This window comes from Erinaceus europaeus, chromosome 2, assembly GCF_950295315.1.
Source record: "Erinaceus europaeus chromosome 2, mEriEur2.1, whole genome shotgun sequence".
Lineage (NCBI taxonomy): Eukaryota > Metazoa > Chordata > Mammalia > Eulipotyphla > Erinaceidae > Erinaceus > Erinaceus europaeus.
In genome coordinates, this window is record NC_080163.1 from 6,556,308 (window position 1) to 6,582,072 (window position 25,765).

The window sequence follows — 25,765 nt, forward strand, 5'->3', positions numbered from 1 at the left end:
CGCCATTCTTGTAGAGTTTTAGAGTGTTTTGATATATGTCCTATTTGTGGTGGTCTGGTTGTTTATAGGAGACCTTTCAGAACTTCTTTCAGGGCAGGCTTGGTGATGGTTGCTTCCTTCAACTGTTGCTTGTCTGAGAAGGTTTTGATGCCTCCATCTAGTCTGAATGACAGTCTAGCAGGATATAGTATTCTTGGCTGAAAGCCTTTCTCATTGAGCACTCGATAGATATCTTGCCATTCTCTTCTGGCCTGTAGTGTTTGTATGGAGAAGTCTGCTGCTAATCTTATGGATTTTCCTTAGTAGGTGACTCTTTGTTTTTCTCTTGCAGCCTTGAGGATCCTTTCTTTATCCTTATTCCTTTCCATTCTAAGTATGACATGTCTTGGTGTCTTTAGGTCTGGGTTAATTCTGTGAGGTACCCTCTGGGCTTCTTGAATCTTTATGTCTTTGATGTTGTCTAGACTAGAGAAATTTTCAGCTATTATGGCCTGGAAAATGCTTTCTTCCTCTCCTTCTCTTTCTTCCTCTGGTATGCCAATAATGCGTATATTGTTTCTTTTGAAGTCATCCCATAGGACTCTGTTGTTGTTTTCAGCATCTCTTAATCTCTTTTTGAGATCTCTTACTTCTTTTTTAGTTGTCTCTAATTCATCCTCAATCTTGCTAATTCTGTCTTCAGCCTCATAGATTCTATTCTCTCTGCCCTCTTCTGTTTTCTGGAGTTCATCTATTTTGTTGCCCTGCTCTGATACTGTTTTAGCTTGTTCAGCTAGTTGCATTCTTAGCTTAGCGATTTCAGCTTTCAGCTCTCTAATAACCATGAGGTAATTAGTATTTTCTTCCATATTCTCATTTGTTGTTCCTGTATTTCTGATTATAATTTTTTCAAATTCTTAATCACTCCTGTTATTATTTCCTTAGCTAATGTTTGGATGTTGAACTCGTTGTTTTGTGCTTCACCCTCTGGAGGACTTTTAGCTGGGCTCTTGTCCTGGTTCGATTCTCCAATATTTTTTCTTGTTGTTTTAACCATTTTATATATTATGTTATGAGTTTCCTTTATCAGTACTTTTCAAATTATTGATCACTATTGCCTGGATTGACTTGTGTCTAAGTAAGTTAATTAAAGGGTTCACAGTGGCGGAAGTTAAGAGTTGTTTTAATAGTATTTAAATCTCTGAGTTGGAGCTCAGTGGTTTAAAAGCCTCTTTTTTTTCCTTCCCTGTAGGCTATGGGAGCCTGAGGGCTTTTAAACTATCAATAGGCTTCAGCTTAATCACTGACTTCTGACCAAGAGATAAAGCAGGGTGTGGCAGAGATAATCCAGTGGTTATGCAAAGAGACTTTCATAGCCCCTCAGCTATGCCACTGAGGTATAGGTCTTCTGAGTTTCCTGGTTAGGTCTCTGTCCCCTGGTGTCCCTCCCTGTCACTGCTTCAAATTCTGAGGGCAGTAGCAATGGAGACTCAGAGTTGCACTTGGTGAGTCTCTGGGGAGTCCTCTTCTCCCTTATTCTGTCATCCCCTTGTTGGTGGAGCAGACTGGAGGTGGTGTCTCAACTGATAAACTGCTGAACTGTTAGCAGTCACTTAATCCCTCCTTAGGCTCCTCTCTCCTCTCTGTCACCAGCCACACGTGTTTGTACTCACGGGTGATTTACTGGGTTCCTGTGGTCATTCTAGTCCTGTCTTGTTTTGGTCCCCGGTGGTCTCCTTTGGTATTCCTAGTTGATCCGGGAGAGGAAAGGAGAGGAGAGGAGAGGAGAGGAGAGGAGAGGAGAGGAGAGAAAGCGATCTGCTAGTGTGCTCTTTTTTTTCCTCTTCTCCTCTCCTGTGAGACTCATATTAATCAATGAAATAAATACTTTTTTTCATATTTTAAAACCAGAGCACTGTTCATCTCTGGCTTATGGTGGTGCTGGGACCTGAGACCTTGGAGCCTCAGGCATGAAAGTCATTTGCTGAACCATGATGCCACCTCCACAGCTTTGAAATAAATATTTAAATAAAATAAAATAAAATAACCCACACCTGCCAAAGGTGGAAGGAGGGGCAGTGTAACCCCAGTCCTTGCACATGAGGACTCGTGCACTGTACTGGGCACACTGCCACCACCCAGTCACAAAAACATAAGCAACTAAAAAGTAAAACAGAAAAAGTAAAACCATAGGGGCCGGGTGGTGGCGCACCTGGTGGAGCTCACGTTATAATGCACAAGGACTCAGGTTTGAGCTTCCGGTCCCCACCTGCAGGGAGAAAGCTTCAAAAGTAGTGGTGCAGTGCTGCAGGTTTCTCTCTCTGTGTCTCTCTCTCTCTCTCTCTCCTTCTCTATCGCCCCCTTCCCTCTCAATGTCTGGCTGTCTCTATCCAATAAGGAAATAAAGATTAAGAAATAAAAATTAAAAAAAGACGAAGAAAACACCCTCAGTGTTACAGAGCCGGCTCACGGGGTGGTGTGTGTGCCTGGCTTTGCCGCTGGAGATGCCACACCGCAGGCGGCTCTGGTGCTGTGGTGTTTCACCTGTTTGTTGTTGTTATTTTTAATGCTTCACATACTTATGAATGAAAAGGGGAGACAGAAGGACTCAGAGCACTACTGGCACACATGAAGCTGAGGGATCAAAAGCAACACCTCATACTGAGAGTCCAGTGCTGTATCCACTGAGCCATCTCCAAGGTCACTGACCTTCTGAGAAGTCCATAAATTGCTTCAGCATGAGCCCACCCCATGCAGAGCCCCACTCCAAGGAAATCACAGTGAACCCCACCTGCCCACCGCACATCTCCTGTCCCCTCCCTGCTCCCAGCTGCTCCAGCATCTGAGCACAACTCTCAGGGTCCCCAGTTCCATGGCACTAGGAATCCACTGCTCCTGGCAGCCATTTCTCTATTTTACTGCATAGGACAGAGAGAATCGAGAGAGGGGGAGAGAAAGATAGACACCTGCAGACCTGCTTCACTGCTTCAGAAACATCCCCCTCCAGGTGGGAAGCTGGGGTTTGAACCTGGATCCTCACTTAGGTCCTTATGTTTAGTAATATCTGCACTTAGCCTGCCCTGCTTCATTGTGATTTGTTAAAATGTTTGTTTGTTTTTTTAAGAATATTTATTTATTTTGACCAGAACACTGCTAATTTCTGGCTTATGGTGGTGCTGGGGATTGAACCTGGGACCTTAGAGCCTCAGGCTTGAAAGGCTTTTGCATAACCATTATGCTGTCTCCCCAGCCCTTAAAATGTTTATTTATGGTTTTGTTCCTTGTTTCCAGTCTTTTTGTTTGTTTGTTTACCAGAGCACTGCTCTGCCCTGGCTTACAGTGGTACGGAGAATTGAACCTGGTATTTAGGAGTCTCAGACATGAGAGTCTCTTTGCATAATCAGTATGCTATGTACCCTTGCCCTGCTCAGCTCTCTAGGTTTTGGTGATGCAGGGAATTGAACCTGGCACCTGGGAGCCTCAGGCATGAGGCTTTTGCATCACTACTATGCTATCTTTCCAACTCTAATATTAATTTATTAATAAATAGAGAGAGAGGGATGGAGGGAGAACCAGAGCAGCATTCTGACATACATGCGCTGTGGATCAAACTCAGGACCTCATACTGGCAAGCCCTACACTCTGCCTGCTGTACTGCATCCAGGGTTGCCCTAGCCCCACTGCTTATCACCTGCAGCAGGAGCCCCAAGGGGAGGGTGCCTGGTGGTCTGGTCCCTGCGGGTGCCCTAACCCTGCCAATGAGTACCTTTTCCAGAGCAGGCACTGGATAACAGTTTCTGGAGACAGATGGTTAAACTGGAAACTGGAGGCTCGAGGACACGTGTCCAGGAGGCTGGAGTTTACAAGTGGGTGTCCAGCACCTTTGGGTACTTGATCCAGGAGTCTGGACTCCACATAGACTCAGTGGAAATCAGTGTGTGTGAATGTCTCACAGAGCAAGTGTGGATTCATGGACAAGAGAACTTCGGATTGATTCTACCCGGGTCCGTGTGAGGTGAGCGCAGAGACAGCATGGGTGTCTAAGAAAGTCCACAGGTCAGTCCAGGAGGTGGTGCTGTGTGGATAAAGTACTGGACCCTCAAGCCTGAGGTCCCAAGTTTGATTCCTGGCAGGGCGTGTACCAGTCTGACTCTCTTTCTCCTATGCCTCCCATTAACAATACTACTAATGATAACAATAACAATAATAATATAAAATAAAGTGTGCCCAGGGACCTGGAACCTTCCCTCCAGGGACACTGAGGATTCTAGTGGAGGTCCTGCTCAAGGTGACCGGTAAACATATCCCCTCAACCAGGGACTGGGGGGGGAGGGATGTGGAGACAGGAGAACTGGGAGAGTGATTTTTTTTTTTGGGGGGGATGGGCTGAAAAAAAATAGGAAGGGTCTTGGACCAATAAGCCCAAACTCCTATCCCTCTCTCTGCCCCTCTCTCCCTCTGTCTCTGCCCCTCCAATCCACTCCCATCTCCCCTCCACCTGTGCAGGGCCCCCTCCCCCACTATGATCCTCTGTCTCTCTCCCTCCATCTCCCCTATCAGCCCCAACACTTCCCTCCCTCTCTGCCTCCTGAACCTTTCTTCTTCCTCCTATTCTCCTTCACTCCAAGGGCCTGTCTCCTCCACCCTCCCTCTCTCCCGCCCTGTCTCTACTTTCTCTGTCTCTCTCAGCTGTGTCTCTCTGTCCTCCCTTTGCTACAAACCTCTGTCCATCTCCCGCTGTGTGCCCAGCTCACTTGTCAGCTGTCCCTCCAGGGGGTCTACCTTTCCCACACACACACAGCTGACCCCTGCACCTCTCTGCTTTTCTCCCTCTATCTCTCAGAGGGATCTCTCCCATCTCTGTGGGTTTGCTGTCTTTTCAACCACCACTGGGTGGTGGTCCTCTTCCACCCATCCCTCCCTCTGCTTTGCTTTCGAATCTCTGTCTCTCTGCTCTTTCTCTCCTCCCAGGCCATGTAAGGCTTGTCTCTGTCTCAGTGTCCCCAGTTCTCCAGGACAAGAGCTCTCTGTGTGCCTGCTTCCATCCACCCCTGCATCCCTCCATCCCTGCATCCCTATATTCCTCCAAGCCTCCATCCTTCCATCTCTACATCTCCACATCCCTCCATCTCTGCATCCACCATCCCTCAGTCTCCGCATCCCTCTGTCCCTCATCTCCGCATCCATCCATCCCCACATCCTTCCATCACTCCATCCCGCTTCCCTCCATCCCTCATCCCCGCATCCCTCCATCCCCAAATCCTTCCATCCCTCCATCCCCGAATCCCTGCATCCCTATATTCCTCCATCCCCGCATCCCTCCATCCTCCAGCCCCGCATCCTTCCATCCCCGCATCCCTCCATCTCTGCATCCCTCCATCCCCGCATCCCTCCGTCCCTCCATCCCCGCATCCTTCCATCCCTCCATCCCCGCATCCCTCCTTCCCTCCATATCCGCATCCCTCCATCCCCGCATCCTTCCATCCCTCCATCCCCGCATCCCTCCGTCCTTCCATCCCCGCCTCCATCCCCGCCTCCATCCCCGCATCCCTCCAGCCCCGCATCCGCATCCCTCCATCCCCGAATCCCTGCATCCTTCTATTCCTCCATCCCCGCCTCCCTCCGTCCCTCCATCCCCGCCTCCAGCCCCTCATCCCTCCAGCCCCGCATCCCTCCATCTCTGCATCCCTCCATCCCCGCATCCTTCCGTCCTCCATCCCCGCATCCTTCCATCCCCGCATCCCTCCTTCCCTCCATCCCCGCATCCTTCCATCCCCGCATCCCTCCGTCCCTCCATCCCCGCCTCCAGCCCCTCATCCCTCCAGCCCCGCATCCCTCCATCCCTCCAGCCCCGCATCCCTCCATCATTCCAGCCCCGCATCCCTCCATCCCTCCAGCCTCCAGCCCCGCATCCTTCCAGCCTCCAGCCCTCCAGCCGCCGCATCCTCCGCCTCCGCGCCGTCCCCCTGGCGCACAGGCCCGCCCCCTGGCCCCCCCCCCGCCCCCTCCCCCTTCCGAAAGGGTTAACTTTGGGGAAGGGCCCGGAGTCCCCGGATGGTGATGTCAGCCAGCCGGAGAGAAAGGACGAGGTGGCGGGGGGAGGCGGAAAGGAGGAGGAGGCGGAGGAGAGAGGGCGCGTGGGGGGGCGGGGGGGACCTCGGCCTGCAGCATCCGCCGGCCCGCACCCCAGACCCCCCCGGCGGGGGGAGGCGCAGGCAGGGGGGGCCCGGCCGGGGCCCGGCTGGGGAGGGGGGGCCGCGCAGCCCCCCCGGGCCAGGCTGACTCCCGGGGCCTGACCCCCCCGGGCCAGCCCCCCCTCCCCCAGCTCCGCGGCCCGCCGACTGGGGGGGCCCCGCCCAGCCCCCTGGGGACCCCCGGAGAGGTGGGGAGCGGCCGGGGGGGCCGGGACGGAGCGGTCGCCGGCCCCCACCGGAGGGACGGGGCGGCCGGCCGCAGGGGGGGCGGCCGGGGGGCCTGTCGGACCGGGACCAAGGGCACCATGTCGTCCGGGGCCAAGGAGGGGGGCGGGGGCTCCCCCGCCTACCACCTCCCGCACCCGCACCCACACCCACCCCAGCACGCCCAATATGTGGGCCCCTATCGGCTGGAGAAGACGCTGGGCAAAGGGCAGACAGGTGAGTCTCAGGAAGGGGTGTGGGGCGCAGGGGCCCCGGGTCCCACAGGGCCAAGGGCTCGGGGTGCAGCCGGCACGGAGCACAGGGGAGTCAGGGTGCGGGTCCCCGGGCGGGCGAGGGGCCGGGGCGCCGCGGGGCCTGCGGGCTGGGAGCTGCGGCTTTGCTGCAGTGCGGCCCAGGGCGAGGTGCCCGCATGGGGGTGCCCGCAGCCGGCGGAGCTGGGCCCTGGGGTCTCCCTGGCCGCCCCCTTCTCCTGCAGGTGGGGCTCAGGAGGCAGCCCCCCAGGACTGGCTGTGGAGGGGGGTCGTCCTCTGCTGTTGTAACACACCAGCCTCCAGCCGGGGGCTCTCCTCGTGGGCGGAGACCTGTGTGAGAGCCGAGCACCTGTGTCCTTGGCAGGGGGGCTGGGGAGGGGCTCTGGGGCTCCAGGAAGCTGAGGACCAGGTCCCAGGTAGCAAAGGGGCAGGGGGACAGGGCCAGCCTACATCCTGGTGCCAGGGAATGAGGCCTCGCTGACCTGAATTCCCACTATGGGGGGAGACCAGGATGGGGCTCCGGGTTCGAGGGGGGACTGGACCCAGCGTCTGAGGGAGGAGGCCCTGGGGGACCCCTGGATGCGAGGGTGACTGGACCCAGTGTCTGAGGGAAGAGGGTAGGGGACCCCTGGGTGTGAGGGGCGCCTGGACCCAGTGTCTGAGGGAAGAGGGTAGGGGATCCCTGGGTGTGAGGGGCGCCTGGACCCAGTGTCTGAGGGAAGAGGGTAGGGGACCCCTGGGTGTGAGGGGCGCCTGGGCACCATGTCTGAGGGAGGAGCAACTGGGGGGGACCCCTGGGTGTGATGGGGAGGGCTGGAGGTGCAGGGCTGAGGATCTAGGCACTTAAGTCTGGGAGAAGAAACTAGAGAACCCCAGGATCTGACAGAGGAGGAACTAGGGGTCTGGACTCCTGGGTCAGAGGGACGAGGGGCTGGGGGACCTCCGTTTCTGAGGCTGGAGGAGTGACAGAGGGGTGACGGGAGGTCAGGATGGGGGTCTCTGGCTGAGGGGGCCCACTCTTGGGGTTTACATGGGCCCAGTGACAACCACTCTGAGAAGACCAAGGTGGGAGGGTGGTCAGGGTTGGGAGGAGCGGTGAGAGCCTCTCAGCCCGACAGAGGTAAGGCTGGTCCACAGGGGTCCCCCAGCAGCCCCAGCACAGAGCTCCAGGAAGTGATGGGCTGAGAGGAGGAGGGGGCCAGAGGAGAGACTAAACCTTGAAGCCACAGGGTGGAGAGATGGTGCACACAGAGGGCCTCACTGGAAGGCATGCAGGGCACGCACGGACAGTCAGACAGTCCAGAGCAGGGCTGGGGCAGAGTGTGTAGGTCAGCGTGGTGCTGGGGGCCCCGGAATCAGCCTGTGGGTGGAGGAGGAGGACATGGGGCAGCCAGGATGGGGGCTGAGGGACCAGAGTGGGGGGCTGCTCTGGGAGCACACCCCACATTGTCCGTCTTGCTCCCCCAGGGCTGGTGAAACTTGGGGTCCATTGCATCACGGGCCAGAAGGTTGCCATCAAGATTGTGAACCGGGAGAAGCTGTCAGAGTCGGTGCTAATGAAGGTGTGTGTGTGTGTGTGTGTGTGTGTGTGTGTGTGTGTCTCGCCAGAGATCAGGGGGCCCTTGGGGGCTTCAGAGGGGGCCACACTGACCTCCTTTCCCTGCCCCCACCCTGGCTCCAGGTAGAGCGGGAGATCGCCATCCTGAAGCTCATCGAACACCCCCACGTCCTCAAGCTTCACGACGTGTACGAGAACAAGAAATATTTGTAGGTATTATAGAAACCCAGTCCCCATGGGTCCTCCCCAAGTTCTTGGGGTGAGCTTTCCCCACTGGATCACTGAGCAAGGGTGTCCCCCTGATCTCCCATGAGCCCACACAGGCCAAAGCTAAGTGTCAGGCCGGAGGTGGGAAGGGGGGTGGCAGAGGCTAGCTGTCCCCTCTTCTCTGCCCCACTGCACTGCAAGGGACACTCAGAGTAGACAGTCTGCTTTTACTCTGCCAGCTCCTTCCAGCCAAATGCTAAGAGCAAGGGACCCCGTCCAAGCCCCAGAGAATCCTGCCTGCCCCCCAGCTCCCCACTCAGGAGCATCTCTCTTTTTTTTTTTCTTTTCTGATTTTTTTTTTTGGGGGGGAATTAATGTTTTACATTCAACAGTAAGTACAATAGTTTGACATGCATAACATTCCCAAGGAGCATCTCTTATAACTTAACTCTGGGCATTGAGGCTGGGCACCCCAACAATGGGCCTCCTGAGGACTTCTAAGACTATCTGAAAGTCCTGACCCCCCTCCCCCAGGAAGGATGGGGGTGGGGGCCAGCTGTCCAGGCTCCAGACAATAGGGCTTTGTCTGGACTCTAGTGACCCAAAGGACAGCTGGGCTGGGCATCGGGAAACCCTCCAAGCCTCCTGCGCCCGCCCCTGAGGCCCCTGGACAAGCCTACTCCAACCCTCCCCAAAGGATGCTGAAGCAGGCTCTCCAGACAGGAAACAGGAAGTCCTCCCGCTCCCAGTGCTCACGGGAGGTGTAGTCAAATCTTTGGGCTTCTCCAGGTGTGATGGAGGGGGGGCTGCTATCACCCCTTCCCAATGGGGAGGGAGGGCCCCTGGGAGTTCCTGCTTGGCAGAGGAGCCCCAGGCTGCTCCCAGAGCTCAAGGAGATGGGCTGAAGGACTGAGACTTAACCTCCCAGAGACTGATGGGATTGGTATCTCGAGATCTTGATGGCTGATGGGAATTAAGAATCTCTAGGTGCCATGAGTTTTTAATCTCTCGGGGGTGATGGGAGTTGTAGTCTTTAACTTCACAGAGGTTGCCTTGAATTTGGGGCTCTTTATAATGATTCTTGTCAAGAATTCATTAGGATTTGAGCAGTTTCATCCCAACTTACTAGAAGTGGAGGTTTTGTATTTCCAGAGGCTACTAGGAAGGAAGACTTTTACTTTATTTTATTTTATTTAACTTATTACCAGAGCGCTACTCAATTGTTTTTTAAAAATATTTATTTATTTATTCCCTTCTGTTGCCCTTGTTGTTTTCTTGTTGTAGTTATTATTGTTGTTGTTACTGATGTCATCGTTGTTGGATAGGACAGAGAGAAATGGAGAGAGGAGGGGAAGACAGAGATGAGGAGTGAAAGACAGACACCTGCAGACCTGCTTCACCGCCTGTGGTGAAGTGACTCCCCTGCAGGTGGGGAGCTGGGGGCTCGAACCTGGATCCTTATGCCAGTCTTTGCACTTTGCGCCACGTGCTTTTCACCCGCTGTGCTACCACCTGACTCCCTCAGTTCTGGTTTAAGGTGGTGCCTGGGATTGAACCCAGGACCTTGGAGCTTCCAGCATGCAAGTCTTTTTGCATAACCGTTATGCTATCTCTTTGGCCCAAGGAGTCTTTATTTCTCAGGACTGTATGAGAATTTGTGTCTCTGACTTGTAGGTGCTGGTTGTGTTGTCTTACCTTCTGAAATAACTAGGAGTCCTTCTGAAGGTTCAGTGAGGTTAACCCTTTTGGGGTTGACAAGAGAATCTCTGGCAACTGGGATGGTGGGAGTTGAGTTTGCGTTTCCCCACAGTCAATGGGAACCAGCATCTCTTCTTCCCAGAAATCTATGAGAAGTATAATCTTTCTCCCAGAGACTGATTGGAATTACAGTCTTGGCATCTTGAGAGCTGGCGGGAATTGTAGACAAGGTCTCACAGGGGCTGGAATTTTTGGAGAGGTTCAAGAGAATGTCATTGACTCTGAGAAGATGGAGTTCCATTGTCTGCGCCCCAGAAACCTGGACTTGCTGGAGGCTGATGGGAACAGAGGGCCCTTACATCCCATGGATCTGGGAAACCTGGGATTTCAGCCTGAGAGGTGGTGCAGGGATAAAACACTGGACTCTCAAACACGAGGCCCTGAGTTTGGGTCTCGGCATTACATGTGTCAGGGTGATGTGCGAGGGTTATCTCCCCTCCTCTCGTGAATAAGCAAATGTACCTTTAATAAAGTAACTTTAAGGGAGTTGGGCAGTAGCGCAGTGGGTTAAGCACACTTGGTTAAGAACCAGTGTAAGGATCCTGGTTGGCGCCCCCGGCTCCCCACCTGCAGGGGAGTCGCTTCCCAGGCAGTGAAGCAGGTCTGCAGGTGTCTGTCTTTCTCTCCCCCCTCTGTCTTCCCCTCCTCTCTCCATTTCTCTCTGTCTTATTCCAACAACAATGACATCAATAACAACAAGAGCTACAACAACAATAGAAAACAAGAGCAACAAAAGGGAAAATAAATAAATATAATTTTTTTTAAATAATAACTTTAGGGCAGGGGTAGATAGCATAATGGTTATGCAAATAGACTTCCATGCCTGAGGCTCACAGGTCCCAGGTTCAATCCCCTGCACCACCATAAACCAGAGCTGAGCAGTGCTCTGGTTAAGATAAATAAATAAATAAATAAATAAATAAATAAAAATAATAATAACTTGAAGGTGGGGGAGATAGCATATGGTTATGCAAACAGACTCCCATGCCTGAGGCTCACAGGTCCCAGGTTTAATCTCCCACACCACCATAAGCCAGAGCTGAGCAGTGCTCTGGTAAAATTAATAATAATAATAATAATAATAATAGTAGTTATTATTATTTTAGGGCAAGGGAGATGCATAATGGTTCTGCAAACAGACTCTCATGCCTGAGACTCTGAGGTCTCAGGTTCAATCCCCCATACCAATATAAGCCAGAACTGAGCAGTGCTCTGGAAAAAAAAAATAATAATAAATCTTAAAAGTAGAGAAAGTTGGGATATCCTTGCGCTTATGGAATTACCTTGTCTCATGAGGGAAATTCTTTTTTTAAATATTTATTTATTTATTTATTTATTCCCTTTTGTTGCCCTTGTTTTATTGTTGTTATTGGTTGTTGATGTCGTTCGTTGTTGTATAGAACAGAGAGAAATGGAGAGAGGAGGGGAAGACAGAGAGGGGGAGAGAAAGACAGACACCTGCAGACCTGCTTCACCACCTGTGAAGCGACTCCCCTGCAGGTGGGGAGCTGGGGGCTCGAACCGGGATCCTTAAGCTGGTCCTTGTGTGGGTCCTTGCGCTTTGTGCCACGTGCACTTAATCCGCTGCGCTACCGCCCTACTCCCTTATTATTATTATTTTTTAAATATTTTATTTATTTATGAGAAAGGGAGAGAGAGAAAGAACCAGACATCACTCTGGTACATGTGCTGCTGGGGATCGAACTCGGGACCTCATGCTTGAGAGTCTAAAGCTTTACCACTGCGCCACCTCCCGAACCACTCATGAGGGAAATTCTAAATAGAACTGTGGACCCTTAACGTTGACATGGGGTCTGTTGAGGGGAATTGGAATCCCCTCTTCCCAGAGGCTCATGGGGATGAGTCTTTCCCAGAGATGGGGCACATTGGGGTCTCTCCAGGGCCTCATGGGAGATGGAGCCCCCTCTTCTCCAGGACTCATAGGGTGGTTTCTGCTGGGGTTGGGGGCTGACAGAAGGGAGTCCGGGCTGGCCCTCCACATATCCCTTCCAGCCCTCTGCCCTCTCCTCACCTCCAGGTACCTGGTTCTGGAGCACGTCTCTGGAGGTGAGCTGTTCGACTACTTGGTAAAGAAGGGAAGGCTGACCCCCAAGGAGGCCCGGAAGTTCTTCCGCCAGATTGTGTCAGCGCTGGACTTCTGCCATAGCTACTCCATCTGGTGAGGGCGCTGGGAGGCTGGCCACTGCCTGGAGGGCACAGGGCAGGCCCACACACTGTTCGTCCTCTGAGAGAAGACTGAGCTCTAACTCACACCCCGGGAGATTGCCCTCCAGGAGCGTGTGACTGTGTGGCTTTTCGTATGTTCATGTTCACAGTATGATGCATCACAGCTTCCTAATTTTAGAATGTCTTCCTCACCTCAAGAGTCAGCACCCCACCCCCACCCCTGACAACCACTAGCCTGCTTCCTGTCTCTCTGGACTTTCCTGGATGTCACGCAGAAACAGAAGGACAATAACCAGTCTTCCCTGGTGTGTGTGTGTAGGGGGGTTGTCTCTCACTTAGAAAATGCCTCAAGATTCACCCACACTGTAGCATGGGCCGGAATTCTATCCCTTTTCATGGCTGAATAGTAGTCCATGGTGTGGATGGACTATATGTGTGTGTGTGTGTGTGTGTGTGTGTATATATATATATATATATATGGGGAGAGAGAGAGAGATGGGGGAGAGAGAGAGACACCAGAGCACTGCCCAGCTCTGGCTTAGGGTGGTACGGGGGAATTGAACCTGGGATTTAGGAGTCTTAGGCATGAGAGTCTCTTTGCATAACCGTTATGCTATCTACCCCCGCATAATGTATATATATATATATATATAATTTATCTATCTATTTATTCCCTTTTGTTGCCCTTGTTTTATTGTTGTAGTTATTATTGTTGCTGTTATTGATGTTGTCATCGTTGTTAGATAGGACAGAGAGAAATGGAGAGAGGAGGGGAAGACAGAGAGGGGGAGAGAAAGCTAGACACCTGCAGACCTGCTTCACCGCCTGTGAAGCGACTCCCCTGCAGGCGGAGAGCTGGGGGCTCGAACCGGCATCCTTATGCTGGTCCTTGCGCTTTGCACCACGTGTGCTTAACCCGCTGCGCTACCGCCCGGCTCCCAGATGGACTCTATTTTCTTTCCGGCACTTGCTGGGCGTTTGGGTGTTTCTCCCTCCCGGCTGTTGTGAATACTGCGGATGGAGGGTCTTTGTGTGCACGTTGTAGTGTCTGCTGCCTATGTTTTCTGTTCTCTCCGGTGTCTTCCTAGAAGTTGGGTCACCTGGGATCTGTGTTTAGCCTCTTCAGAAAGTGCCAGATTTGCAGAGTTGCTCCGTCCTTTGACATCCCCACCAGTGCTGCATGAGAACCCCAGTCTCTGTAGATGCCATCAATGTTTGTTACGATTTTACTACAATAGTTGGTGTTACTGTTTTTTACCAGAGCCCTACTCAGCTCTGGCTTGTGGTGCAAGGGATTGAACCTGAGGCTTTGGAGACCCAGGCATGAGAGTCTCTTTGCAGAACCATTATGCAATCTCCCTCCGCCCTTATGTTTAAAATATCTATTCATCAGTTAATTAATGAGAGAGAGTGAAATGAGTCAGAGCAATACTCTGGCAGTTGTGATGCTAGGGATTGAATCCAGGACCTAGTGCTTGAAATTTCGGTGTTTCACTCACTGTGGCTTCTCCTAGTTGGCTACCTAACTTTTTTTTTTTTTTTTTTTTTTTTAGTATGGCACCAGGAAATTATCCAGGGTCTCGTGCAGGCACGAGACTACTGAGTAGCTTCTCTTGTCATTCAGTCATTCATTCATTCATTCATTCATTCATATATATACATTGGTATGTATGTATATATTGTTGTTCCTTGGTTGTCTGTTTTTATTTTCTTAAGTATTATTATTATTTTTGAGTTTTTTAAATATTTATTTATTTACTCTCTTTTGTCACCCTTGTTGTTTCATTGTAGTTATTGTTGTTGTTGATGTCATCATTGCTGGATAAGATAGAAACGGAGAGAGGAGGGGAAGACGGAGAGGGGGAGAGAAAGACAGACACCTGCAGACCTGCTTCACTGCCAGTGAAGCGACTTCCCTGCAGGTGGGGAGCCAGGGGACTCGAACCGGGATCCTTACCCCAGTCCTTGTGCTTTGCGCCACCTGTGCTTAACCCTCTGCACTACCACCCGACTCCCAGTATTATTATTTTTAATGAGAGAGAAAGAGAGAGACAAAAAGACCAGAGCACTCCTCAGCTCTTGCTGATGGCAGTACTAAGGACTGAACCTGGGCTCTTGGAGCCTCAGGCATGTGAGTTTTTTGCAGAACCACTATGCTACTTCCAGATCTTTTATCTGATGTTTTTAGAGAGAGGGGGGCACACTGTGGCATCACTCCACCAACCATGGAGCCCTCTTGATCCTGTCACAGTTCTCCCGTGGATGCCAGGGATCAAGCCCCCGGCTTCATGTACTGTGAGGCTTGTACCTTACACACTGAGCTACTGCCCGACTCCTGAGTGATCACATCCACCCTAGCAGTGTACGGTGTCCTCTCACTGTGGTTAAGTTTGCATTGGTTTATTTTTATTCCTATTTATTTTTGCCTCCAGGGTTATCTCTGGGGCTTGGTGCCGGCACTATGAATCCGCTGCTCCTGGTGGCCATTTTTTCCATTTTATTGGACAGGACAGAGAGCAATGGAGAGGGGAAGGGAGATATATAGAGAAAGATAGCCTGCAGACCTACTTCACCTCTCATGAAGCGGACCCCCCAAGGTGGGGGACAGGGGCTTGAACCTGCCCCTGCTGGCCTCACTGGATTTATTTTTTCATTATTAATATTATTTTACTTGTTTATTTATTTTACCAGAGCCCTGCTCAGCTCTAGCTTATGGTGGTCCTAGGAATTGGACGTGGGACCTTCAGGCTTCAGACATGAAAGTCTTTTTGTAACACATGCGTCCAACCAGGTGTGCTACCACCCACCCAGCCCCCAGGAACGTCTTTTCGTAGAACCATCATGCTGCCTCCTCAGCTCTTGCTAAGGTTTCGGTGTGAATGTCTCTAGTGGCTTTATGCTGACCTTCTTCTCATGTGCTTCCTGGCTTTGTGTCCAGCTCTGGAGAGATGTCTACTTATCTCTTGGCCGCTGTGACTTGAGTTACTTGTCTTTTTACTACTGAGTAGTTGTGGGTGTTCTTCCTCAAGGAACAGGAGGTCTCTCTAGGAATCGTGCCCAAGTTATTTATTCCAGGAACAAGATTTCTATCCCATGCATATATTTTTAAATCTGTGGTAAAGAAGACTAACAATGTGTGGTTTTTGCCTTAAGTATTTTCTCCCCATCTGTGATCTGCTTTTGTGTTTTTATAACAATGTATTATGAAAAGCAAAAGTTTCCAATTGTGAGTGAGGGAGATAACATAATAGTTAAGGAAAGACTTTCATGCTTGAGTCTTCAAAGTCCCAGGTTCAATCCCAGGCACCATCATAACATTATTAATTATGACCAGTGCTCTTGTTTAACTAACACACACACACACACAGACACACACACACAGAGACACACACACATACACGGCTAGATAGCATAACGGTTATGCAAAGAAATTCTCATGCCTGAGGCTCCAAAGTCCCAAGTTCAGTTTTCCACACCACTGCACCACCATAAACCAGAGCTAAACAGTGCTCTGTTAAGATTTATATACACACACAGTAATAGTGGAGTGGGGAGGGGGACAGAGAAAAACCCCATTGGTCTTGCAAAATGACTTTCATGCTCGAGGCTCCTGCCTCCACCATAAACCAAAGCTCTGGTTTAAAAGATGTACTAAGAAATGATAGAACATTGGACTGGGGAGGCTTCTCGGAGCTATCGTCCATGGATGCACGAGGTCCTGAGCTCCTTCCCTGGCACCACAGTTAAGAAAGAAGGAAGAGAAGATTATTCTCCCCTCGCTGAGCTGCCCTCAGCTGTGTGGCGCCCTGTCCCTTTGCTGAGCAGAGATGCAAATGGAGGCTCTCGTGATTCTCCATTCTGTTTGCCTCAGTCGCTGGATTGGCGGCTGCAGGGGGATCAAGATGAGAGGCTCAGGAGTGAGCTAATGTCTAGTGACAGAAAGCAGCCTGCAGACAGGGGAGAGAGCAAAATGGTTCTGCAAGAGGGCTCTCAGGCTTGAGGCTTGAGGCTCCAAGGTCCCAGGTTCGGTCCCCAGCTGCAGAGCTGAACAGTGCTCTGCAGCAAAGCACTGCCCTCTGGCGGGCGCGAGCACACCGAGGTCCAGTTTGACCCAGTTACTGGCCCCTTGACACCCCGGGCGACTGCAGACTCCCTCCAGACATTCAGACATTGAGCCTGGTCCTCTGGAGAGCGAAGCCTCCTCCGGGAGGGAGAGCCCAGCGATCAACTAGGGATGGCAGTAATTGTACTTTATTTTTAAAAAAAGATTTATTGATGTGGTCCTTGAGGTGGCGCAGTGATAAAGCACTGGACTCTCAAGCATGAGGTCCTGAGTTCAATCCCCGGCAGCACATGTGCCAGAGTGATGTCTGGTTCTTTCTCTCTCCTCCTTTCTCATGAATAAATAAATAAATAAATATATTTTTAAAAAAAGGTTTATTGATTAATGAAACAGAGGAGAGGGAAGTAGACAGCACTCCGGTACATGCGATGCTGGGGCTCGAACTCAGGACCTCACGTTTGAGAGTTTAACACTTTATCTACTGCATCATGTCCCAGGCTGCAGTAATCTTAATATATATATTTTTTCCTTTTAACATTTATTGCAACTGGGAAAATGATTCGAGCCACAGAGCATAGAACTAGCATGCCTAAGGCTTCAGTTCGATCCTCAGCATTCCATGAGCTGCGGTGGTTCTGCTGACTTCTCTTTCTGCATATCTCCTGTGAACAGTTATTTATTTATTGACACGAGAGACAGAGATAACCATAGACTCCTTCTGACATACACAACACCAAGGACTGAACTCTGGACTGCATGCTTGAAAGTCCAAAGCTATAGACACAATACCACCTCCCAGGCTCTTACATATATATATATATATATATATATATATATATATATATATATATGATTTCTTTTCTTTTTTTTTTGTTGTTTTGTTTTGCTTTGCCTCCAGGGTTATTGCTGGGCTTGGTGCCTGCACCATGAATCCACCGCTCCTGGAGGCCATTTTTTCCCCTTTTTGTTGACCTTGTTGTTGTAGCCTAGTTGTGGTTATTATTATTGCCATTGTTGATGTTGTTCGTTGTTGGATAGGACAGAGAGAAATGGAGAGAGGAGGGGAAGACAGAGAGGGGGAGAGAAAGACAGACACCCGCAGACCTGCTTCACCGCCTGTGAAGCGACTCCTCTGCAGGTGGGGAGCCGGGGGCTCAAACCAGGATTCTTATGCCGGTCCCTGCGCTTTGCACCACATGTGCTTAACCTGCGCCACCGCCCGACCCCCATGATTTATTTTCGTGGAAGAGAGTGTGAGGTCAGAACACATAAGTGGTGTGAGGATTGAACCTGGGGCCTCTTGGAGCTCAGGCATGCAAGTCTGGTGTGCTACAGCTATTACCTTCTCACCTTTGATTGATTGATTGATTGATTAATTGATTGATTTTTTTCCTCCAAGGTTATCGTTGGGGCTCAGTGCCTGCACCACAAATCCACTGCTCCTAGAAGCTATTTTTCCCCCCTTTGTTGCCCTTGTTGTTTATCGCAGTTATTATTGTTGTTGCTGTCGTTGTTGGATAGGACAGGGAGAAATGGAGAGAGGAGGGGAAGACAGGGGGGAGAGAAAGACAGACACCTGCAGACCTGCTTCACTACCTGTGAAGCGACTCCCCTGCAGGTGGGGAGCCGGGAGCTCGAACCGGGATCCATAAGCCGGTCCTTGCGCTTTGTGCCAGGTGTGCTTAACCCACTGCGCTACCGCCCGACTCCTGGCACATTTATTTATTAACGAGAAAACCAGAACACCACTCTGGAGCGTGTGGTGCAGGGATCAGACTCCTGAAATGACAAGTTCTATACTCCAGAGCCCTCCCTCCTAAACGGCAGTGACTTTAGTTTCCGTCTCTGAACGAGAGCTCTGCTCAGCTCTGGCATATAGTGGCGTCAGAGGTTAGACTGGGACGTCCCCGCCTCAGGCATGGAAGCCTATTGCACAGCGACCTGGGAGGTGGTGTCATCGATGGAGGCTTGGGTTCTCCAGTATGAGGTTACAAACTCACTCCCCAGCCCTGTGCGTACCGTAGTGATGCTCCGTTTTTCTCTCTCTTTCTCCTCCTTGCTCTCACTCTCGCATAAAATCAAAGAAGAAAAAGAGAGGGGGTCGGAAAGCCTGTTATATAAACTGCTACGCATTTTCACAATCTTTTTAAAAAAATATTTATTTATCTATTTATTTTTCCTTTTGTTGCCCTTGTTGTTTTATAGTTGTAGTTATTATTGTTGTTATTGATGTTGTCGTTGTTAGATAGGACAGAGAGAAATAGAGAGAGGAGGGGAAGACAGAGGGGGGGAGAGAAAGACAGACACCTGCAGACCTGCTTCACCACCTGTGAAGCGACTCCCCTGCAGGTGGGGAGCCGGGGGCTCGATCCAGGATTCTTATGCTGGTCCCTGCGCTTTGTGCCACATGCGCTTAACCCAACTCCCCACACTCTCTTTTACCCCCAGATCCCTGCTCAGCTCTGGTTGATGGTGGTGCTGGAGATTGAATCTGGGATCTTTGGAGCCTCAGGCATGACAGCCTCCTTGCAGAACCATTGTGCTATCTGCCTAGCCCCCAACCTGTTTTTCTAGTTTCTTTTTTTTTAATACAGCTTTTTGAAACTGTGTCTTTTCTTTCTTTTTTTTAAAAAATATTTTATTTATTTATTAATGAGAAAGATAGGAGAAGAGAGAAAGAACCAGACATGGCTCTGGTACATGTGCTGCCAGGGATTGAACATGTGCTGCCAGGGATTGAACTCTGAACCTCAGGCTTGAGAGTCCAGGAATCTACCCACTGCACCACCTCCCGGACCACCTAGTTTCATTATTATTATTATTATTTATTGGATAAAGACAGCTATAAATTGAGAGGAGGGGAGGAGAGAGAGATAGACAGACAGAGAGGCGCCTACAGCCCTGCTTCACCACTTGTGAAGCTTCCCCCCTGCAGGTTGGGACCAGGTGCTTGAACCCGGGTCCTTGCTCAGTGTAATGTGTGCGCTCAACCAGGTGCACCACCACCCAGCCCCTTTCTAGTTTATTTTCTAAAACAGAAAAAAACTTCAGTGGCCTGGGAGGTGGTGCAGTGGGTAAAGCATTGCACCCTGGAGCGTGTGGTCCTGGACGTCGGTCCTAGCTACTGCGTGATGTCAGAGTGATGCTCTGCTTCTCTCCCTCCTAATAATAATAATAATCCTGATAATAATCTTTAATTTTCAGTTTTAAAAAATGTTTTTTAAAAGAATTTATTTATTTAGTAATGAGAAAAATGGGAAGAGAGAGAAAGAACCAGACATCACTCTGGTACATGTGCTGCCAGGGATTGACCTCAGGACCTCATGCTTAAGAATCCATTGCTTTATCCACTGTGCCACCTCCTGGACCACTCAGTCTTTAGTTTCTCATTAATGAGGGGAGAGAACCAGAGCATCACTTTGACATGTGTGATGTTGGTGATCGCATTAAGGACCTTTCACTTGAGGATACAACACTTTATCCAATACACCAGTGTCCAGGGCTCAATAAATAATCATTTTTTAAAAAGGAAAATGAATAAATCGGGGGCCAGGCAGTAGTGCAGTGGGTTAAGCACACATGGCACAAAGCACAAGAATCAGCGTCAGGATCCCGGTTTGAGCCTCCGGCCCCCCACCTACAGGGGGGTCACCTCACAGGCGGTGAAGCAGGTCTGCAGGTGTCTGTCTTTCTCTCCCCTTCTCTGTCTTCCCCTCCTCTCTCCATTTCTCTCTGTCCTATCCAACAACATGACAGCAATAACAACAACAGTAATAACAACAATGATAACCAACAAGGGCAACAAAAAGGAAAACATGGCCTCCAGGAGCGGTGGATTCCTAGTGCCGGCACCGAGCCCCAGCAATAACCCTGGAGACAAAAAAGAAAAAAGAATAAGTCAGGCTGGGTGGAGGTGGTCACTTGGCTAAGTGCATATATTGCTGTGCACAGGACACCGGTGGGTCAAGCCCCCAGCCCCACCTGCAGTGGAAAGCGTCACGGGTGGTGAGGCAGGGCTGCAGGTGTCTCTGTCTCTCTCCTTTCTACCTTACTTCCCTCACAGTTTCTGTCTTTTTTCTAATAAAATGAAATAAAGTTTATTTATTTATTTATTTGTTATTGGATAGAGACAGAGAGAAATTGAGAGAGAAGGGGGAGGTAGAGAGGAAGAGAGACAGAGAGATGCCTACAGACCTGCTTCACCGCCTGTGAAGCGACTCCTCTGCAGGTGGGGAGCCGGGGGATGGAACCGGGATCCTATTGCGCTACGTGCGCTTAACCCTCTGCGCTACCGCCCGACTCCCATAAATAAAGTTTTCTTGTTAATGAACACATGGGGGCCGGGCGCTGGCGCATCTGGCTGAGCGCACAAGTTTCAATGCACAAAGCCCCAGGTTCGAGCCCCCGGTCCCCACCCGCAGGGGGAAAGCTTTGCAAGCGGTGAAGCAGGGCTGCAGGTATCTCTCTGTCTCTCTATCTTCCCCCCTTCCTCGCAATTTCTGGCCGTCTATCTAATAAATAAAGATAACAAAAATTTAAAAAATAAGAAAGAATCCGTGAAGAAAGGATCCCGGAGAGCTCTCCGGGGCCCAGGAGACCACACAGTGGTCTGCCCAGCAGCCTCTCCTGCCCGAAGCCCCAGCTCCCAGGCCCCCTCCCCAGCACCACCATAAGCCAGAGCCAAGCAGGGCTCCGGTCTCCTGTGTGTCTTCATGAGAATAAATCTCCAAGCTGGAAGCTTCTAGAAGCGTCCCCCTCTGGGTGGTGGTGGTGTGGGGGGCTCCTGGGAGGAATCTGGGGCCTGAGCTCTGCTTCCCGCCGCCTCAGCCACCGGGACCTGAAGCCCGAGAACCTGCTCCTGGACGAGAAGAATAACATCAGGATTGCGGACTTCGGCATGGCCTCCCTGCAGGTGGGGGACAGCCTCCTGGAGACCAGCTGTGGGTGAGTCGGGTCGGCCTGGGGGCCCAGGGAGGGGTGGGGGCCGCCAGAGCCTCATGCCCGTCTGTCTGCCCCCAGGTCCCCTCACTACGCGTGTCCAGAGGTGATTAAGGTGAGTGTGGCACCGGGGCAGGGCAGGGCGGGCAGGGCGGGCAGGGTGGCTGCGGGCGTGGTGACTGGGCCTCCTCTTTCCAGGGCGAGAAGTACGACGGGCGCCGGGCCGACATGTGGAGCTGTGGCGTCATCCTCTTCGCCTTGCTTGTGGTGAGCTGCTGCCCGCACGCCCCTGCCCTGTTTCTAGAACTTTCCTCAAATGGGAGCCCCTCGCTATTTGTCTGGTGTTGGGAATGCGGGGGGGTGGGGGCTACGAGTCAGGGTCCTGGGGTCCCCCCTCTGTGCCTGGAGCTATTGTGAGAAACCGGGGGTCCCCAGAAAGGGAGGGGACAGGGAGACTCACTTGTCACTAAGGCTGACAAGCTTGTGGCCAAGCGGCAGTTGCAGTGTATGGCCGCGCTGGAGAAATGCTGCTCTCAGCTGCCTTGCTGAGACGCTGCCTGGGCAGACTTGGAAGAGCTGCTGTAACCAGAGTGTAGCAGGCCCTGTTGATAACTGCGGTGAACACCGCGAAGGACACCGAGAGAACTGCCTTCCAGAATAGCTGGAGGGCTGGGGAGACGGCATGGGGTGATGAAAAATGTCTTTAATGCCTGAGACACCCAAGGTCCCAGGTTCAATGCCCAGCACCCACCATAAGCCAGAGCTGAGTAGTGATTTGGTAAAGGGGAAAAAGGGAAGGAAGGAGGGGAGAAAATATGGAAGAAAAAAATGCTCAAGGACCCGGGTTCGAACCCCTGGTCCCCACCTGCAGGAAGAAAGGCTTCACAAGTGGTGAAGCAGGGCTGCAGGTGTCTCTCTGTCTCTATCTCCCCTCCCTCTCTCAATTTTCTGTCTCTATCCAGTAATAAATAAATCAAATGAAAAGATTTAAAAGAAAGAAAGGAGAGAGAAGAAAGGAAAAAAGAAAAGGGAATAGCTTGACTCACTGGCTCAGGAGTGCCAGCCTGCCCGTGCCCCTGCCCCAGGACCTTGGCGCCTGCTGGCCTGTGAGCGCCTAGCTCACCCTCACAGCCCCGCCAGCCCAAGGTCTGACCCCTTGCGAAGTGCTCCCTTTCCTGGGACTCAGCTCGATATTGCGTCTGCTTTGCCGTATGTGTGACTCAGGTCCAAGCCCAGTCCCCACTGCACTGCGGGAAGCTCCACACTGGTGTGTTTTGCCCTTGCTATCCCTGTCTCAATTTGAAAAAGTCAAGTGGTTTCAGTTACCCCAGTCACGACAGGAAAAAAAAAAAGTCACTGTGTGTTCAGTTGTGTGATGGCTTGAGCAGAGGTGCTGTTTCAGGGTTTCTATCCTCACCGCTCCCACGGCTCACAGACTGCACCCTACAGAAAGTACCTCTCTGCGCCTTAGTCAGTACCCTCCGGGCTTCCTTGGCCACTGAGGGCTCTGTGCGGGCGGAGGGAATCTGGGCGGACCCCCATCCCCACCGAAAGCGAGACTCTGAGACGCGCTGCTTTTGTTCCTCCTGGTCCTGGCTATTCCGGGTAAGCTGGTGTCCGTTGCTCGACTCCCAGACTGCCCACGACCAGGAATCTCTCTTTGCGTTTCATGTTGGTAGTTTTGCTGGTTAAATGGCCCCCGAGCATGGTACTTACATTCCCCACTTTGAGAAGCCTCTTTCCGGCCTCCGGGAGGAAACAGTCACATTCCATCAAGTGCACGCAGCCCGGCTGGTGAGGTGTGGTCCTCTCGGGCCTCGCTGGCTCATGAGATCTTGCCAAGGCCCTAACTCTGTGTGTGAGCTTCACTCATTTATTGACAAGAGCGAGTGGGAGAGAGGCCCCAAGGGTCACTGTGGTGTGGCACATGCAGTGCCAGGGGTCAGACTCGGGACCTCGCACTCTGCTTTCTTTTTTTAAAAAATTTATTTCTTAATTGGGGAATTAATGTTTTACATTCAACAGTAAATACAATAGTTTGTACATGCATAACATTACCCAGTTTCCCATTTAACAATACAACCCCCACTATGTCATTCATCATCTTTCCTGGACCTGTATTCTCCTCACCCACCCACCCACCCCAGAGTCTTTTACTTTGGTGCAATACGCCAATTCCATTTGTGTTTTCTTTTCTGATCTTGTTTTCCAACTTCTGCCTGAGAGTGAGATCATCCCATATTCATCCTTCTGCTTCTGACTTATTTCACTCAACATGATTTTTTCAAGGTCCATCCAAGATGGGCTGAAAACGGTGAAGTCACCATTTTTTACAGCTGAGTAGTATTCCATTGTGTATATATACCACAACTTGCTCAGCCACTCATCTGTTGTTGGACATCTGGGTTGCTTCCAGGTTTTGGCTATTACAAATTGTGCTGCCAAGAACATATGTGTACACACATCTTTTTGGATGGATGTGTTGGGTTCCTTAGGATCTATCCCCAGGAGGGGAATTGCAGGGTCATAGGGTAGGTCCATTTCTAGCCTTCTGAGAGTTCTCCAGACTGTTCTCCACAGAGGTTGGACCAATTGACATTCCTACCAGCAGTGCAGGAGGGTTCCTTTGACCCCACACCCTCTCCAGCATTTGCTGCTGTTCCCTTTTCTGATATCTGACATTCTCACAGGAGTGAAGTGTTATCTCATTGTTGTCTTGATTTGCATCTCTCTGACAATCAGAGACTTGGAGCATTTTTTCATGTGTTTCTCGGCCTTTTGGATCTTTTCTGTGGTGAATATTCAGTCCAAGTCCTCCCCCCATTTTTGGATGGGGTTATTTGTTGTCTTGTTGTTGAGTCTGGCAAGCTCTTTATATATGTTGGTTATTAAACTCTTATCTAATGTATGGCATGTAAAGATCTCCTCCCATTCTGTGAGGGGTCTCTTGGTTTGGGTAGTGGTTTCTTTTGCTGTGAAGAAGCTTTTTAATTTGATGTAGTCCCATAGATTTATACTTGCCTTAGTCTTCTTTGTAATTGGATTTGTTTCATTGAAGATGTCTTTAAAATTTATGTGGAAAAAAGCTCTGCCAATATTTTCCTCTAAGTATTTGATAGCTTGTGGTCTAACATCCAAGTCCTTGATCCACTTGGAATTTACTTTTGTATTTGGTGAAATACAGTGATTCAGTTTCATTCTTCTGCATGTTTCAACCCATTGTTTCCAACACCATTTGTTGAAGAGACTCTGCTTTCCCCATTGAATAGTCTGGGCCCCTTTGTCAAAGATTAGATGTCCATAGGTGTGGGGCCTCATTTCTGGGCTCTCAATTCTATTCCACTGGTCAGTGTGTCTGTTCATGTTCCAGTACCAAGCAGTTTTGATGACAGCGGCCCTATAATACAGTTTGAGATCTGGGAGTGTGATGCCTCCAGTTCTGTTCTTTTTTCTCAAGATTGTTTTGGCAATTCTAGGTCTTTTCTGGTTCCAGATAAACATTTGTAGCATTTTTTCTATTCTCCTAAAAAATGTGCTTGGGATCTTGATGGGGATAGCATTAAATTTGTAGATGGCTCTGGGTAATATATTCATTTTGATGATGTTAATTCTTCCAACCCATGAACATGGAATATCTTTCCACTTCTTTGTGTCTTTTTCAATTTCTTTGAGTAGGGACTCATGATTTTCAGTGTACAAGTCTTTCACTTCTTTGGCTAGGTTTACTCCTAGATATTTTATTGTTTTTGTTGTTATAGTAAAAGGAACTGATTTCTGGATTTCAATTTCTTCTAACTTAGTGTTTGCATAGAGGAATGCCACTGACTTTTGAATGTTAATTTTATAGCCTGACACCTTACTGTATTGCCTGATGATTTCCAAAAGCTTCTTGCTGGATTCCTTAGGTTTTTCCATGTATACTATCATGTCATCTGCAAATAAGGAGAGTTTGACTTCTTCTCTTCCAGTCTGTATGCCTTTAATTCCTTGCTCCTGCCTGATTGCTATGGCAAGAACTTCCAACACTATGTTGAATAGTAATGGTGATAGTGGGCAGCCCTGTCTAGTACCTGATCTGAGGGGAAATGCTTCCAGTTTTTCACCATTGAGTATGATGTTGGCTGTAGGTTTGCTATATATAGACTCCACTGTCTTCAGGAATTGTCCATCTATTCCCATTTTTTGTAGTGTTTTGATCATAAAGGGATGTTGCATTTTGTCAAAGGCTTTCTCTGCATCCATTGATATGACCATGTGGTTTTTGGTCTTGCTTTTGTTGATGTGGTGGATCACATTGATTGATTTACGTATATTAAACCAACCTTGCATGCCTAGGATAAACCCCACTAGGTCATGATGAACAATCTTTTTGATATACTGCTGTATCAGGTTGGCTAGAATTTTG

The 25,765-nt window shown here is 50.3% G+C and overlaps 1 protein-coding gene across 1 annotated transcript in view; it reads left to right on the forward strand.

The window, feature by feature from the left end:
* Positions 1 to 6,030: 6,030 nt before the first annotated feature.
* BRSK1 (BR serine/threonine kinase 1) overlaps positions 6,031 to 25,765 on the forward strand; it is a 44,986-nt gene continuing 25,251 nt past the window's right edge. The window contains exons 1-7 of the mRNA XM_007535172.2: positions 6,031 to 6,614; positions 8,117 to 8,211; positions 8,331 to 8,416; positions 12,211 to 12,351; positions 21,250 to 21,366; positions 21,442 to 21,475; positions 21,559 to 21,627. Of these exons, the coding sequence (XP_007535234.2) occupies positions 6,479 to 6,614; positions 8,117 to 8,211; positions 8,331 to 8,416; positions 12,211 to 12,351; positions 21,250 to 21,366; positions 21,442 to 21,475; positions 21,559 to 21,627 (678 nt within the window). The 5' untranslated portion in view covers positions 6,031 to 6,478. The remainder of the gene's footprint in view (positions 6,615 to 8,116; positions 8,212 to 8,330; positions 8,417 to 12,210; positions 12,352 to 21,249; positions 21,367 to 21,441; positions 21,476 to 21,558; positions 21,628 to 25,765) is intronic.